General features: G+C 37.5%; 1 protein-coding gene across 2 annotated transcripts in view; it reads left to right on the forward strand.

Annotated features, from left to right (window-relative positions):
* The window catches only part of col2a1b (collagen, type II, alpha 1b), a 47,024-nt gene that overhangs the window by 11,163 nt on the left and 19,720 nt on the right, over window positions 1-16,141 (forward strand). For both annotated transcript variants that reach the window (XM_075461409.1, XM_075461410.1), the window contains 18 exons: window positions 906-959; window positions 2,774-2,827; window positions 3,856-3,909; window positions 4,587-4,640; window positions 4,735-4,788; window positions 4,906-4,950; window positions 5,075-5,128; window positions 5,284-5,328; window positions 5,498-5,551; window positions 10,381-10,479; window positions 10,809-10,853; window positions 11,454-11,552; window positions 11,791-11,844; window positions 11,992-12,099; window positions 12,290-12,343; window positions 13,525-13,623; window positions 14,846-14,899; window positions 15,950-16,048. In XM_075461409.1, the coding sequence (XP_075317524.1) occupies window positions 906-959; window positions 2,774-2,827; window positions 3,856-3,909; window positions 4,587-4,640; window positions 4,735-4,788; window positions 4,906-4,950; window positions 5,075-5,128; window positions 5,284-5,328; window positions 5,498-5,551; window positions 10,381-10,479; window positions 10,809-10,853; window positions 11,454-11,552; window positions 11,791-11,844; window positions 11,992-12,099; window positions 12,290-12,343; window positions 13,525-13,623; window positions 14,846-14,899; window positions 15,950-16,048 (1,179 nt within the window). The remainder of the gene's footprint in view (window positions 1-905; window positions 960-2,773; window positions 2,828-3,855; window positions 3,910-4,586; window positions 4,641-4,734; window positions 4,789-4,905; window positions 4,951-5,074; window positions 5,129-5,283; window positions 5,329-5,497; window positions 5,552-10,380; window positions 10,480-10,808; window positions 10,854-11,453; window positions 11,553-11,790; window positions 11,845-11,991; window positions 12,100-12,289; window positions 12,344-13,524; window positions 13,624-14,845; window positions 14,900-15,949; window positions 16,049-16,141) is intronic.

Raw genomic sequence — 16,141 nt, forward strand, 5'->3', positions numbered from 1 at the left:
TCAAAGGTTATCAGAGATAAATGTTTATACTCAGCCCTCACTTAAATGACAGTGTCTCCTGTTTTCTGGCACTCAAAGAATACTTTTGTCTCCCAGCTGCCGGCTCCAGGGCTATTTCCTGTGCCACAACCCAGACATACTATAGAACACCAGACTATTTGTCTTTCATGCTGCCTACTGGGCTTACGCCCCACATACACCACACCCTTCCTTTTTCCGCTCCAACCTTCAACTACTACCTACCTGTAGCTCTTTTTGCACGTCCTTGCAGGCAGCAGTATAACGCTTCTGAGTTGTGGGTAATGTCACCTGACCTGCCTCTACTTGATGGGTTTATCACACTGATAAGCCCATTTAGATATATGTTTTCTATTTAGACACATTTGCCAGTTTTACATAGGATCCCAAAACATAATAGACTATTAAAATAAAGGATTACTTGGCATCTGCTGTAGAGATGCTTTTAATGATTGCATTTTTTTGCCTGACTGTGTACTCTAGATAGTAAATTGACAAATAATTATGTAATATGTAGCCTGTTCAGGGTATTTGTACCTCTTTATCTGCTGTCATTATACCTGTGACCAAGGGCAAAAACTAACTTTTCTAATAAATATGAATCGACCTGATAATATTTTTTGTGCTTTCATTATTTGTTTGGTATATAAATTATCATAAAAAGTATAGAACAACATTTCATGATATCCCTGTTTGAAACCTAATGATAATTTATTATCAAAAACCTGAATAAAAAAAGCTCAAAATGAATGTTTTGGAAGGTGAAACAAGTGTTTCTGTCATACAAGTTATTACCCAATAGAAAATAGTTTCAGCTTTTGCCAAATCCACTGGTGAATAAAACACATTTCTCATCAGACCAACTCTCTCTTTTCTCCACATCTCAGGGCCCACAAGGTTTCCAAGGCAACCCAGGAGAGCCTGGAGAGCCCGGACAATCTGTAAGTATTCACCACTGTACTTTTCCTTTACCTGGCTAGCTGTACTTGTTTTAGCACTTTCCCACTGGCCCCTCTCATAATCTCTTTGGGTTTTCTTTATTTCAGTTTCAGATCTTTGAAGGATTTTTGAAATCCTGGAATTTGAAACGAAAGGAATTTATGTTATGCTGTATTTCATGGTAATGTTGAAACTCTTGGTACTGCTAACTTTATGTATATAAAAAACTGAATTTCTCTGCCAGTGACAAACTGCTATGTACTTATCCCGTTTACAAACCAGTTGCTTCTATTTCAGCATCCCCAGCCCCCTTCAGTCAGTCCTTAATTTCTTGTCTCTCAAACTCAAAATCGGAGACTTAAATCTGTCATTTAATTGTGGAAAGCAGGGCTTTTTTACAAAGTTATTTTCCCCTCTTTTTTTTTTCCTTCCTTCCTTTCTCCCCTTCCCAAGACCTCATCCCTCCCAAAGCTTACTGAAATCAGACTTTTCTCCCTGTTCCCTCAGCAGGTAGACAGCACCAGGCTTACCCCCTGCTGTGCTAATCTGCTTATGTGGAGTTCAGATCATTTGACAGAGTATCTGAGATGTCTTTTACTTTTAAATTGTGCCAGTACATCATTAGGTGCGATTAAAATCAAACTTAGTTCCAGAAAATCATTTCAGGGGTGACTATTTTGGCAAGCTTTGGCAGAATGACTCAAAAGCTAAAAGTGTCTTGAGAAAGACTGAGCAGAGAGTTTTACCTGCTGTTTCTATTAGCTTAATAATAGAAAAAACACAAATTACAGAGAGAAAATATATAGATATGAAGAAAATATAGAATCCCTCATATTATTGGTGTAATTCAACATAAAGTTATTTGTTGTTTTGTTTCCCTTCTCGGTTAGGACAGAATAACAAAGAGATTAATCTTTTTACACAGAGCAACAGTCAAAGAACATATTTATCAACATACCTGAACTAAGAACGTCAAGAAACAATAGAGACTGGAATTTTTTTACAGATCTTATTTTCTTCCTCATCTTTCCTAGAAAACCTGCTGACTCAGCTCCCTTCTCACTGAAATATAAATAAAAAAATAGTAAAAAAAATAATTGACTTGATATTCTTGTTTAGAAATGTTTTTACATCTAATGAGATAAAAAAAAAGATTCATTCATTTGAGTGCAAATTTGTGCAAAAATGTGCAGATTCCTAAAATGATTCAAGGAAATAGATATTGATTAATGTGAGCTGTAGATATATTTGATTAATGCAGCAGTAAACATCATTACTATGCCCACGTCATCCTGGTCACTGTCACTGCAGGGGCTGGAGCTCATCCCAGCCGTCACAGAATGAGGGGCAGGGTGTACCCTGTATAGGTCAACAGTTCACCACAGGGCTTTTCTGACATAGTGACAAACAACACCTACACTCAATTTAGAATTCCCAGTTAACCCAACATGCTTGTTTTTGGACTGTGGGAGTAAACTAGAGTATCCAGAGAAAACCAGCGCAGGCATAGGGAGATCATGCAAACTCTACACAGAAAGGCCCCAGCCGAGATTCACACTGGGAAGCTTTTTGCTGTGATGGAACCCCACACCCCTGTGCCACCTTGAGTTTAACACATACACAGGTCAGATGGTTATCAAGGTCACATGTTCAAGGGTGTCTCATTGGACTCCTTCTTTTTCTGTCAGGGCTTATCAGAGAGAATAGGCCAGCAGGAGTTGCCCCTGAGAATAAGGAGATAAAACTGCTGTTACCCTCTATTGATTATGAATGGAAACTCTGGCTCACCTTTGCTTGTTTCCTCTGTTATTTACAGGGCCCCTTGGGTCCCCGTGGCCCATCTGGTTCTCCTGGAAAACCTGGAGAAGATGTAAGTGGGACTGTTGCATATTTTTTACAATGTTATATCCCATTTACTTTGCAGGAACTCTGACAAGGCTGTTTGATAGTGAGCTCATTTAGTGTGTTGTTGCGTATCGTTGGCCTTTTGTGACTGAATCAATGACAGCATCTCAGAAGGCTTAAAGTTAATGTGAACTGATCACAAACAGCAAAGACAAACTTCTGCCTTTCTTGTAGTTTTTGGGACTTCACTAACTGAAAAACAGCTGTTCAGTGCATAATTATAGCCCAAGGCCTACAAAACATTATTTTGTATATTCACACAAATACTGCATGTGTCTTTACATTACTTGATAGTTATTTCAAAGTTTTATTTTATTTGTTTTGAGTTTAAAGTAAAGTATAAATCTAAGTTTGGACAATATTACCCCTGTTATGGCTGTTTTTGTCTTGCATGTTTTCTAAGACGACTCACACAATTCTTTAAATTGAACCAAAGTGTGTTAATCTAATTAGGCATTTAAACCACTAGGAAAATCAGTAATGTGCATAGTGATAACTAATATCTAAATATTGAAAATAAAACTTTTTATTGCATGGAATACAGCAAAAACAATTACTTCTAATTTTCTTTAGCATGTCAAAATGTACAACTTATAAACAGGTCTTTTTTACTTTTGAAAATATGAAGTAATGAAGTAAGAAAATATGAAGTAATCTTTATAAGCCTTACACATAGAGTGGAACAGCACATGTTTAAGTGATTTACGAAGCTTGTTTTTATCTACGGTAAGGAAACAGATTTTTATTGCTCATTTATTGACATGGGGTCATCAAGTTTAAAATGTAATTCCTACCTTTGTCCACATGATGGCAGCAGACATGATTAGGCTGTATATGAGGAATGCCCATTCTAGGAACAATTACATTTCTTCTGTGTCAAACTACATTAACTAAACATTATTATTCTGTTGTTTGTTTGTTTTTAATATCTGGAAAGCAATGCTGCCCAAAAAACAGGGAAGTAATACGTATCTCTGTCCGTCTCTGTTTTAGGGTGAGGCTGGCAAACCTGGCAAAGGAGGTGAACGTGGACCTTCTGGACCTCAGGTGAGTTATTTCAATCTGCCGATCCTTTATAACTCATCCTCATTTTAAGCAATGAGTCATTTGTGAAACAGGAACCTCGCTTGACGTACTGTTTGCCTTTGTTTAGTTTCTCCTCGAACCGCTGGTTAAATCAGTGTGTTTTCGTGTAACTAAAAGTATTTTTTTTAAATCTTGTGTAAAGAAAAAAACAAAAAGTGCATTCACAAAGTTTCAGTTAATAAATAAAAGAAATGTTGTATTTCATGAATATAACAACAGAGACACAGTATTGCTATGTTTTCTGTTTCAAGTACAGAATGTGTATCTTCACTTTCTGTATTTCTGTTAAATACAACACAGCTATCCCACTTGCCCACACAACTGTTACAAGTGACAAATCTTAAAAACAGTGGTCATATTTGGAAATTGCTTTAATGATTGCAATGTCACCAGCTTTCTAAAGCCAAGAATTAGAGCAAGCTTGTGGTTCCATTTGGTCCATATCCAAGCATAAACTGGAAAACGAATCTGTTTGGACCATTTATTTTTCTATTACTGTGTATGTTGAGAGCATCTTATGTCATGCAATCTGCATCTTTGTTTAAACAGTATGCGATCATGTTGAATAAAGGACGCAGCTTCATCCTCTTTCCTCTTACTGAGTATTGATCTCCATCTTTCCTCCTTCTACATCACAGGGAGCTCGTGGATTTCCAGGAACTCCTGGTCTGCCTGGCATCAAGGGACACAGAGTGAGTTTGTTGTCTTAATGATTTCTGATACAATTAGGTTAGTGTCATTATTCCGAGATTTCTGACTGTGCTCTCTCTGTTTCATCACCCTCAGGGTTATCCAGGTCTTGATGGTACAAAGGGAGAGACTGGTGCTTTGGGTTCTAAGGTAGGAATACAGAAAAAATACACAAACAATGTGTCAGACTTTTCTTTGGATACACAATTTGTAATGCATTTAGACACAACACTTCTTGTGTAAGAGCTGAATCTTCCTTCTTTTTAGGGTGAATCTGGTGCTCCCGGAGAGAGTGGCGCAAATGGACCAATGGTGTGTATTTGGTGACCACACAACAACGTCACTTAAAAGAAATAATAAAAAAACAACTGCAAACCATTCATTTGTAAGAAGAACGTTAATTAAAAAGTTTTTCTCCTCTCCTTTGCCTGCATAGGGACCTCGTGGTTTGCCTGGTGAGAGAGGACGTCCTGGACCCAGTGGAGCTGCTGTAGGTGCCATCTTTTTCAACTGGACACTAAACCCACATGAAATTCTTAACAGATGGTTTTGAAAGCCTTTTGTTTTTCATTGCCCTTTTCAGAGTAGCTCTTTAGGTCATTGCACCAACGAAGACCTTTGAATTCATTGTTTTTTCTGTTCAAGGGAGCACGTGGAAATGATGGCTTGTCTGGTCCTGCTGGTCCTCCCGTAAGTATCATTTTAAATGTTGTGTATGTAATTCTCATCATTTGCATTTACATCCTTGGGAGTGCCTGTGTCTGTTTCTTTTTTCACCCTCAGTTCATCACACAGAGTCTGACCTGTATGTGTAAGAGACAAATAGCTGAGCTAACAGACTGTGTTTTTGTCTCTGTAGGGTCCTGTTGGTCCCGCCGGAGCTCCAGGCTTCCCTGGCTCTCCTGGTACAAAGGTAAGCCACACGTTAGTAATGTGTCAAGTGTTGCCACTGCTTCCTCCTTGTTGTTACTTTTGTTTTCATCCTTCTGTGTCTTAGCATTTGCCCAGTTCTTTCTGTTAAACTTCCCAGCATTAATGAGTTTCTAGTTACATAGTTTAGAATATCTCTCAACAAAACAACAAAGAAAGTCTTAAATTTATGAAGCTGGAGTGAGATTTTCTTAAATCTACTGACAAAAGTTAATATCTAAAATGGCTGCACCCTGCTCAGGGAGGATTTTGTGGGGACAAGATGAAATCCTTTGGTGAAATTGGAGAAGGCAGCTCTGGCTCCATCCGTGTGGAAAAATTGGGAGGAGGGGGTTTTTAAAATGCTCTTCTTCTCTCATTCCAGTGCACTTTCTTTTTCTTCTTTTTTGTTCCCTCTCTCTGCTTTGCATTTGATTTATTCCTCCTACATGGCAGACAGACTAAATCCTGTGCTCAAGAGGTTCTGCAATGGTGGTTTGCTTTCTTCCTAAAGCCACTTTATTGTTCGGAAAAATCTTTAAGGAATTGAGAATGGAGTATCTCTTCTCAAAATCTTGGAGGTTCCATTGAAGTAGTCGAGGCAGGCTAAGGTCAAGGAAGTGTGTGTTCCTGGATTTTACCAAGTTACGCTATAAGACACAGTCTAGTTTTCTGTTTGTGTGCAGGAGGTATGGGCCTCAGTGTGAGCGAGTTTTTATGTGACTGTTTGATATAACAAAGAATGTCTCCTGGTGGGAAACATTTAAAATATCGTATTTCATGCTTCTGCTGTGCTTTCAGGAATCTACTTACTGTCTGCTGGATCAAACCCTCTTGTTAACCCACTGGGAGTTAAAGTAATGCAGCCTTGTTTTAGTTTTTCTTTCCGTTGTTTTGTGCCTCACAAGCACAGTCAAGCTGCAGCCTCTTAAATGCTGAAAATCGTTTACATAATTCAAAAACTGGCAGAAGTTTGTTCTAGTTCAACTCACCCTGGCTTTAGAACCAGTAAAATATTGGCGCTGACAATAGGCTTGCCAAGATGCAAATATTCCATCTACAGGGCTGCATCGTCACTTTTGCATCCATGTACAGATTCTATTATGTCATTCTATTTGGTCTGCAAAATCTACAAAGCTGCAGTCTAAGAGCAGTGGAATTTCATTCAGCACCACGAGGCTGCATACCAGCAGTTAAATCTCTGGCTTGTTTCCATAAGAGGTGGGTTCTCAGAATAGTTCCTTTGAATAGAGGCCCAAGATTTTTTCAGTGCTAAATCAAAGTGCCTACAAAATATGTGCTTGGGTTTGGATAACACACTTTGGAGAGACATTGAAAAGACAGGAAAGGGATTTTTTTTTTTGTCCAATTTCTTTCTACATACTATAAGTATTCAACTCTAATCTTAATGACCACATAGATTTAAATTTTATGAGTACTTTTTTTTCTTCAGATTAAGGTAAATAATATGCATTATTATTGTTTCTTTCAGAAATCTAACTAAATCCACAGTGTTGATCTTTTTTATTTTTTAATTTATATTTTTTATTCTCCATTACATTTGAATTTTCCCTGACAGGCTAAACAAGGTCAAATGTGGATGAGTTCATTCTCTTACACAGCAAAGAGGAATTTAAAAGGTTAGGTCTCAGTGGTAATACTTGTAATATTATGGTAGAGAATAAGCAGAGCTGTGTAGCTCTGCCAAGAAGAGACATAGTTATGTAAGGAAGAGAAAAAAGGCAAGCTTTCATAATCACTCTACTCTGAGAATTGGAATATTTTCACTAATTATTTATAATTTACATATAAAAGGCCAATATTTACTTTATCAATAAAGAATTTTAGTATTCTTTGTAGTTTTACTCTGTAAGATATTAATATATTTAATTTCAGTGGGTTTTTTTTATTGATAAATATAGTTTGTCATTCATGATGCTTACTTTTCTGTTTGGCTGCTCTAACACAAGATTAAAGTATAGATTTATTTTGACTGCAGGAACTTTTCACAGTTTTTCCCCTCAAATTCTTTTGCTCCTCAGAAAGTCCTTGTGCAGGGGATGGAACTTTTTCAAGTTTCGAGTTTTAGTTTTGTTTGTGTGCGTGTGTGTGTATAGTGGGAGAGAGGGACTAATCTTTTTTATTGACTGAAACTGGAAGTCGAAATGACACTTAACCACATGAGATGTAAAAGCAAGATGTCTGGAAAGGTGACACTGCTTAGAGACAACTTCAGAAGCATGAACCAGGATTTAGGTCTTAGCTTAGGGGGGTTTTGCACTCTTTCCAATCAGATCAAATTTGTCCAAACCAAAATTTCACAAAATTCTATTTGTTTAAACATTTTGAAATCTAAGTTACATCAATTAGCTTTAATTTGTTTCTTCAAAGTTATATTGTACCTGACTTCAAGAATAAATTTTAGTGCTTGTCTTATAAAATGCAGTAAAAATTGTTTTTACAGAAATACTACTGCGATGGAAATATAACACAATAAAGTAATAAAAATATGATCAGAATCAATGGACAAACTTTTGCAAAGTTGAAGCGCAGTTGAGACAGAGGTATGACTGAAATCTTTAGATGTTGCCATGAATGGATATTTTGTTTTTTTGTAGCTTGGCAGCAGTTTAACTGATGATGTAACACACAGTGTCGACTAGGAACATAGGTGAACTCTCTTGGTAAACCACATGGACACAAACTCAGTGTCAACAGTTCAACATCTGCGGTGCAGAGTCGCTCCTTTTCAATGACTCTTCCAGGATCACGCCATCTGTTTTTAACCAGCACTGAATTTCCTCCTGCTTTACTGTTACCTCTCTTTCTGCTGTCTTTGTCTGGCTATATAGTCTGAAAGCCAGGTAAAGAGGTGTTAGAGTCATTCATGTAGCCATGTCTCAATTAAACAAATGATATTGCATTCCTGATATTCTTGCTGGATCCCTGTAAGGGCTCCAAGTTCTTCCATTTTGTCTGCCAATGATCTCACATTTCCCATTATGATTGAGGGAAGAAATGGTTTAAACTTTCTCCTCCTTCCTCTCAGTTCGGTTCCTGCTCTGAATCCCATGTGTCTCCTCTTCAACTAATCAGTAATTGGTATTTTTTTTTCCAGCATTATTTAGGCATTACAAAACTAAATAATGCCTAAATTTATTTAAACAATCAGCTGCTCCCACAGGCAAACAACTTTTCTGTTGCCGGAAAATCGACTGAAATCATTCCAGCAGCAAAACATCCAAGCCAGCATAGAAAAAAAATCTCAAGAAGATGCAAAGAAAGACATGATATGTGCAGAGCCGCTGCAGCAGGCTGCTACTAGTGTAGCACCTTTCTAAAACTGTGTAATATATGATTTACAAGAGGGTCATTTTCAATATTTTGTTTTGGACCATACTTTCTACTCTTGCTGCCCTAGCTAGGTTTTTAAATTCATTTTACCAGGAAAAAATACAAAAATTTGTCAAACATTTGTCAAAAATTATTATAACTATATGTATTTTATAGCAGCTGTTTATGGCATTTGATATGTAGGCATAATGCTATTTTCTGGGGCGTCCCTACCTTTCCACATTCTGAGGCAGGAAGAGCAGCAGGATAAGACCCCAGAGTACAGAACAGAGCTGCATCAGCAACAAATATGATACTGATTAAGTCAGAAATTATTTGAAAAGGAGAAGTTTGGGTCAAGTTTTTTTTATAAAGTTTCAAAGGAGTGCTCTGTAATACATTTACCACATGAATGCACTGAAGAAATAACTGTGTTTATCTATTTATCTCATATGCAAATACATGATGGAGACACAAATTTGGGCTACAACTGTATCATTTTGCTTATTACATACTATATTAGGAAAGTGCTATTTTGTTCAAATTAAAAGTAATAGCTCAGAGGTACGCTGGATATATGGTGCAGAGAGTGAACTGTTACATTTGTGCCAATAATGGCAGAACAACACAAAAAGACTGGTTGAACACTTTTACATTATTAGATTGTCTGCTTGATTAATTGTCTACAACTATCAGCTGGAAATGCCAAAGCTCTTGCCAAGCATATGTTTTTATTCATTTTATTTTTTGGCTCAGTGTTGCATCCCATAAATCACAGTGTGAACATTTTAATAATCTTAGTTTATGGGCAGCTCATATTACCAGTCACTTGATTATAGTATGGAGATGTGTGGTTTTTTTATAACCAGCGAAACGCATTCTACAAATATACCACCATGAGTTACATCATCTTTCCTTGGAGCCCCAATACAAATAAAAATGTCTTTACAGATTTTATTAATTTAATTCTTTTCAAACACAAGTCTGTCTGCGCATGTACAAGCTCGAATTTCTCTTGTGTTTTTGCTTTACTGGCCTACAAAGCTTTATTTTACAAAAGATCTCTCCTGTTTAACCCAATGCATCGTTTTCTTGCAGAAATTATTTAAAACATTAATTTGCAGTACCTTGGTTTATTTCTGCTTCATGGCTCTGAATAAGTGACTTGATAAATAAATCCTCCAGTCTATTGCTTGTTTAAGACTATTATGTAAGAAATTGAAAAATATCATTCAATTGTTAATCATAATTATAAATGTATGCAAATTCATTTCCATTTCCTCCCGTCTTTTTAATCTAGTGACATTGTTCTATTTTTAATTGCTGTATATGTAGAAGCCTATTGGCAAAATGTATCATACCTCCTGATGTTTGTTTTTAATAGCCACCCGCTATTGTTGCTTATTTTGCTTATTGTCTGTTTTGTATTTAAGGGGATGGTCACTGATAATGAAAACATAATCTAGCTAATAATCCTTGTCATCTGTGTTTGGTGATCAGGGAGAAGCTGGCCCTACTGGTGCTCGTGGACCGGAGGGAGCTCAGGGGTCCCGTGGAGAGTCTGGTACTCCTGGATCACCCGGGCCTTCCGGTGCTTCTGTACGTGATATATGAACTTGAATTTAGAGAAGAAAATCTGGAATATGTACTATAACAAGGCTGTATATCTGTTGTCAATTCTTATTTCATAATACCCGTAGTCTTAGAAGCTTCACAAAGGCTATGCCAACAATAATTTTATGTTTAAAGTGTTAAACGTATTCCACTTAGTCACTCTGTGTTCGATAATCAAAGACAATTGATGTCTAAAGAGACTGTTTGTGACTATATGTGACCAAACCTTGCTAATTAGGTAAGTCAGTGCCCAGACAAAACCTAGAATGACTTCTCACAGTGGTTTTACTTGTTTTGTCTCTTTTTGATTACAGGGCAACCCTGGTACTGATGGTATTCCTGGAGCTAAAGGCTCAGCTGTAAGTTTAAAACTCTTCTTGCTGTAAATTTCAAATTGCCTCCCTCTAACTGCATATGTCTGCGGGATGTCTTTTTACAATTGACTTTCGAGTGACACATGACATAATGCACATTTTAATCCATTTGCATATAAAACAGAGAGCTCTGCATTGTATGTGCATCTGAATTGATGTGGAACTTAGTTTTACTTTCAGTTAGTGTTAGTTTAACTTTGTGACTTTATAACTTTATAGCCCCTGTCATCACTGTTTTCATACTACAGAAGCTAAAGTACACCACTTTTTCTTCCGGCACAGTCTACTGTTGTCACTGCTTCAAAAGCTCTTTACCAAAAATAAAATCTAATTAGATGCAGTGTTGAAAGTGATACAAATATGCTTCATGGTCCTACCTGGTCCAACTGTCTCAAAATGTTACAGAAAAGCACCAGGGGTGTAATTTACAAATGACACCAACACTTTCAGATGCCACCAGATTCATGGAAAGCAGTATATCTGTGAAAGGGCTTCATTGTTCTTTAAATCTACTTTTAGTAAGATGGATCTTTATGTGACAAGCCAACTAACTTCACACCTCTCCCTCTCTGTCTCTCTCTGTAGGGTGCTCATGGTATCGCTGGTGCTCCTGGTTTCCCAGGACCTCGGGGGCCTCCTGGACCTCAGGGAGCAACTGGACCTCTTGGGCCAAAAGGAACATCTGTATGTACTCACTGACTCGTTCCTTAACCAAAAGATACCTCATTTTAGTGCACCTTGGAAAAATGTTCACTCTTTGCACAAGTGATAATCGCTTCAATTTCATATGAAGAAACAGTCAAATATCACAGAAATAATAATAGTAATAATAATTAAAAAAAATAATAATAATAATAATATTAATAATAAGCCATTGCTTTCTCCTAATTTTCTTTGTCTTTTCCCCACTTTCTGTGTTTAGGGAGATGTAGGAATTGCAGGATTCAAGGGAGAGGCTGGACCCAAAGGAGAAATTGTGAGTTTTGATTTCTATTGCTCGCCCCTGAATTCCCTGATGGTTTATCTGTACCAGGAACTTCAAACATTTTATGTATGAAAAGATCCCAAACTTAAGATGGAAGGAAATATGCAATCCTTTATTACTGGCACTTTCTGTTAACAGGGACCAGCTGGTCTTCAGGGAGCACCTGGCCTACAAGGAGAAGAAGGGAAGAGAGGACCCAGGGGTGAGGCTGGTGCTGCGGGACCACTTGGACCTCCTGGAGAGAGAGTAAGTACCATCAAATTGTTCAAAACTTGGTTATTTTATTGCACCTCAGTGAATCCCTGTACTTTAAAAAAAAAAAAAACGTTTTCTTCATTAAGGATATTGTTACTGTTGGAAAAGGCTACTGGTCTGTACTGGTGTGTGTTGCACATTTGGAGATAAGCAACTCTCAGATTTTGTGTTTTCTGTTCAGGGATCCCCTGGTAACCGTGGTTTCCCTGGTCAAGATGGTCTGCCTGGTCCGAAGGTGAGTCTCATCACAGCAACAAAAAGAAAAAAAGAATTATGAAGCACTTTTAGGGCACACATACCTTGGTGGAGGAAAGAGGAGCTGATAAAAAATGTATGTAGCTGATGTGTCTGTTGTTACAGGTTGGGTGTTTTGGTTTTGGGAAATACAGATAACATTTCTGAATCATTTAATCATGGTATTGTCACAAACTGGAGAATTCAAGTTGATTAAAAGCCACAGCACAAATTACTCAGCAGTTTAACTCTACTTGATTTCATAAATTTCACAATCAATCATAAAAAAAAAAGACTCAACTATAAAGATTTTAGAGAAAAACTAATATTTATTTTTATAACCAATTTGACCTCAGTCTGCAGAAATGACATATTGAAAACAATTTTCAGTTCATTTTCATCAAAGACCAAGAATTAGAGCAAAAAAGTATCATTAAGGAGAAGATTTGTAGGGCATAATAAGAAAAAAGATATAGTCAAATGACAATTAACCCATTCAATCATGAGAGAAAGACTCTTGATTAATGGGGAAGTCACCCTTCAAATACTAAGACAAAAGAATCTGTACATTTTCAGAAAATATTGGTATTTTAAAATTTTCATATTATTGACCTGCTTTATTCTGAACATTTCATTAAATCAGCTGCCTAAACACATCTCTGAAAGGTATATTTCATGTATTCATGATAATTCTCAAATCAAATATAGAAGAATAAAGGATGTGGTTGATGATGCTCATAATGAGTCTGACACCTATTCAAAGTGCATATGGAACTCAGATCAGTGCTGAACAAAACAGTTAAAGACTCATAGATGATAGATTTTTTTTTTCTGTGAAAAACATAAAGTACCATTTGTCAGTTCTCGCTTCACTTGAAAACCTCAATTCTGCAGTGTAATTCCACTATGTAGCCACAAGGTGCCAGCATAGCTCATAACCCTGTCATGCACCACTGACCTACATGTTCCATATCTCCAAAGCTAACATCTCATTTAACATTATCTTCCCAGGACAGTTTCATTTAAACCAAAATGAGTCGATCAGAATTTAATCTTCTCATCTCCAGAAGGTCAATGAAACTCCTGCACACTATTAAAAGGGAAACTCAATTCCTCAGGGTTGAAAATTGTCTCAGCTCCTCAGGGATGACCACCTGCTGTATTCTTTTTCTCCTAATTCAGGGTGCCCCCGGTGAGCGTGGATCTTCCGGAGCCAGTGGTCCCAAGGGGGCCAATGGTGACCCTGGCCGTCCTGGGGAGCCTGGACTTCCAGGTGCCAGGGTATGTTTCTTTTATACCTACTTATTCCATCCTATCTTTTCAATAGTGCAGATTGTAGTTGAATATATTCAGCCTATTGATCCGGGACTTAATATAGTATGTTTATTGTGCTGATCTTATTTGTACTTTTATCATTTTCATGAGCTACAAAGTACAAACTCTTCAATTGAATGGTCATAGATTTACCAGTAGATGCCAAGATATTATCAGTTAGTAACCCTTGCATTGATTAATCTGCTAAAAGACATGATTCTATCATTGGTGACTCTAAATTAACCCTAGGAGTGAGTGTGGATGGTTGTCTTGTTTGTCTCTGTGTGGCCCTGTGATGGACTGGCGACCTGTCCAGGGTGCACCCTGCCTCTTGCCCAATGACTGCTGGGATAGGCTCCTGCCCCCCCACAACCCTGAGTTGGATTAAGTGGGTATAGAAAATGGATGGATGGATGGAGCCAGCATGCTCCTGTGACCCACAGTCCACAAACTTAACAAGCTTGAGCCACAGTGAGAGCACTCTGCATATAAATTTATGTATTCATCAAATACTTTGATGTTTACTTCAATGTCCACACTGCAAACTGTTATAGATGAATTGACAGTGGCAGTTTTAAGAAACAATATTCAGATACATAAATAATATCACCCTGTATCAACAGTTTGGTTGTCCTCTGCTGGCAAAAGCTAACATAACCTCAAAATGTGCAAACAAAGATTAGAAGTTTATGCTGCTTTTGCTGAATCATTGTACTACATCTGGCGCAGCTCCCTCTGCCACAAAAGGCTTCGTACAACTTTCTTCACATTTGAAGTAGTACTCCTCAGCATATAAACAGACTAAATAGGTAAAGTTGTTATGCTTATAAATCTCTCCCCAAAGCTTCTCGAGAACCACAAAATACATTGTACAACTGTTTCCAGGGATGTAAGTACTCCTTAATAGGAATAATTTGTTTTTGATGGGGTGATATCAGTTGAGTTGAGATTTAATCATTCTTTAAATGTATTCATTATCATCATATGTGTGACATGAGCACCAACAACCTTCAGTGTTCTCTCATTTATGTTCTTTGTCATTTCTGTCCAAAGATGTTGTTGGCCCTATAAATGCAGCTACCCACAGTGCCATATGTTCTATGCTTCTGCCTCTCTCTAGCACATGTCTTCATAGAGTTGTCAGATGATTCATCCATATCTCTTCTGTGTTTCTTCTGTCCTCTGGCAGGGCCTGACTGGTCGCCCCGGAGATGCTGGACCTCAGGGCAAAGGTGGACCCTCCGTAAGTGCACTTTTTCCTTTCTGCTCTGACAACGATGCATTTATCGTTGTCTTTGTTAATGAAGAAATAACCACTTTGTGTGTGTCTGTGGGGTTGAATGTGTGTTTTGGTTTTTCAAATAAGCTGAAACTACACTAGGTCGAGTCTTGTAATTTACCAAATGTACTAGCATCATATTATACATCAAAAGTGGCTTCATCAAATTGAATTGCAGGAGATTTATGGACCACTTATCTACCCGCCTCCTACCGAAGCCTGCTTTTTATTCATGTTGCATTCACACAATTTAAAAACATTTCCTCAACTTCACTTTGACCTCCCTTTGCCAGATAAGTTCCTGTTTTTTAGAACTCTTTATCCTGAATATTATAAATGTTATTACTGTTAATTTGGATGTGAGTCCTACATACATAACTGTATTTACGCCAAAAGTCTCAATTAAAACCCAAGTAAATTTTTTTCAGTGGAACAGGTCCTCTTGTAGATGCCAACAGGTTTAAACAATGAGAGGTTCAATCATTTTTGTGCGTTCATTAAGTGCATTCCTCATTTTGTTAACTTGAAACTCCTGCTGCTTAATGTTTGCATATTTCCTTTCATATTTTTCAGGTTATGAACATTGTTTCCATTTTTTAGAGTATATAACATTAACACAACACTTTTTATGACTGTGACAAGGACAGACTGAGAGATTATTTGTGCAGTAACCTTTTTGCTTTTATCTGGATTTTGCCCTGTGGAGTTTTTATTATTATTATTATTATGGTTATTTATTTAGGAGATGGGATAAAATTGAACATTTAAGGGAGATGAGTTTCAGTTTTATATCCTCAGGCAACACTGGGCATTTATTTGCTCACTGCCACTCTGAAAAACCAGACTCAGTTTGGACCAGATCATCTGAGCAACTGTGCATCCCTGTAATCATCCAATTATCCCATTCCCTCTCAAATTAGTTTGTTGTCAGTTATATGATTACTTTTACAGTACATTGCTTAGATTCTATAACATTTTAATCATCCTCTGCTCTATGTTTAATTTGACTTGTAGGGAGCTGCTGGTGAGGATGGCCGTCCTGGTCCCCCCGGCCCTCAGGGAGCCCGTGGCCAGCCTGGTGTCATGGGATTCCCCGGACCCAAAGGAGCAACTGTAAGTAACTGTGTTAAAAAATCTTTCATTTAGCAAGAATGTTCTGTTCAACACGTCAGTTTTAGCCTTGGTAATACTTGATGCCTTTACTTG

The sequence above is a fragment of the Odontesthes bonariensis genome, chromosome 3 (assembly GCF_027942865.1).
Source record: "Odontesthes bonariensis isolate fOdoBon6 chromosome 3, fOdoBon6.hap1, whole genome shotgun sequence".
Classification (NCBI taxonomy): domain Eukaryota; kingdom Metazoa; phylum Chordata; class Actinopteri; order Atheriniformes; family Atherinopsidae; genus Odontesthes; species Odontesthes bonariensis.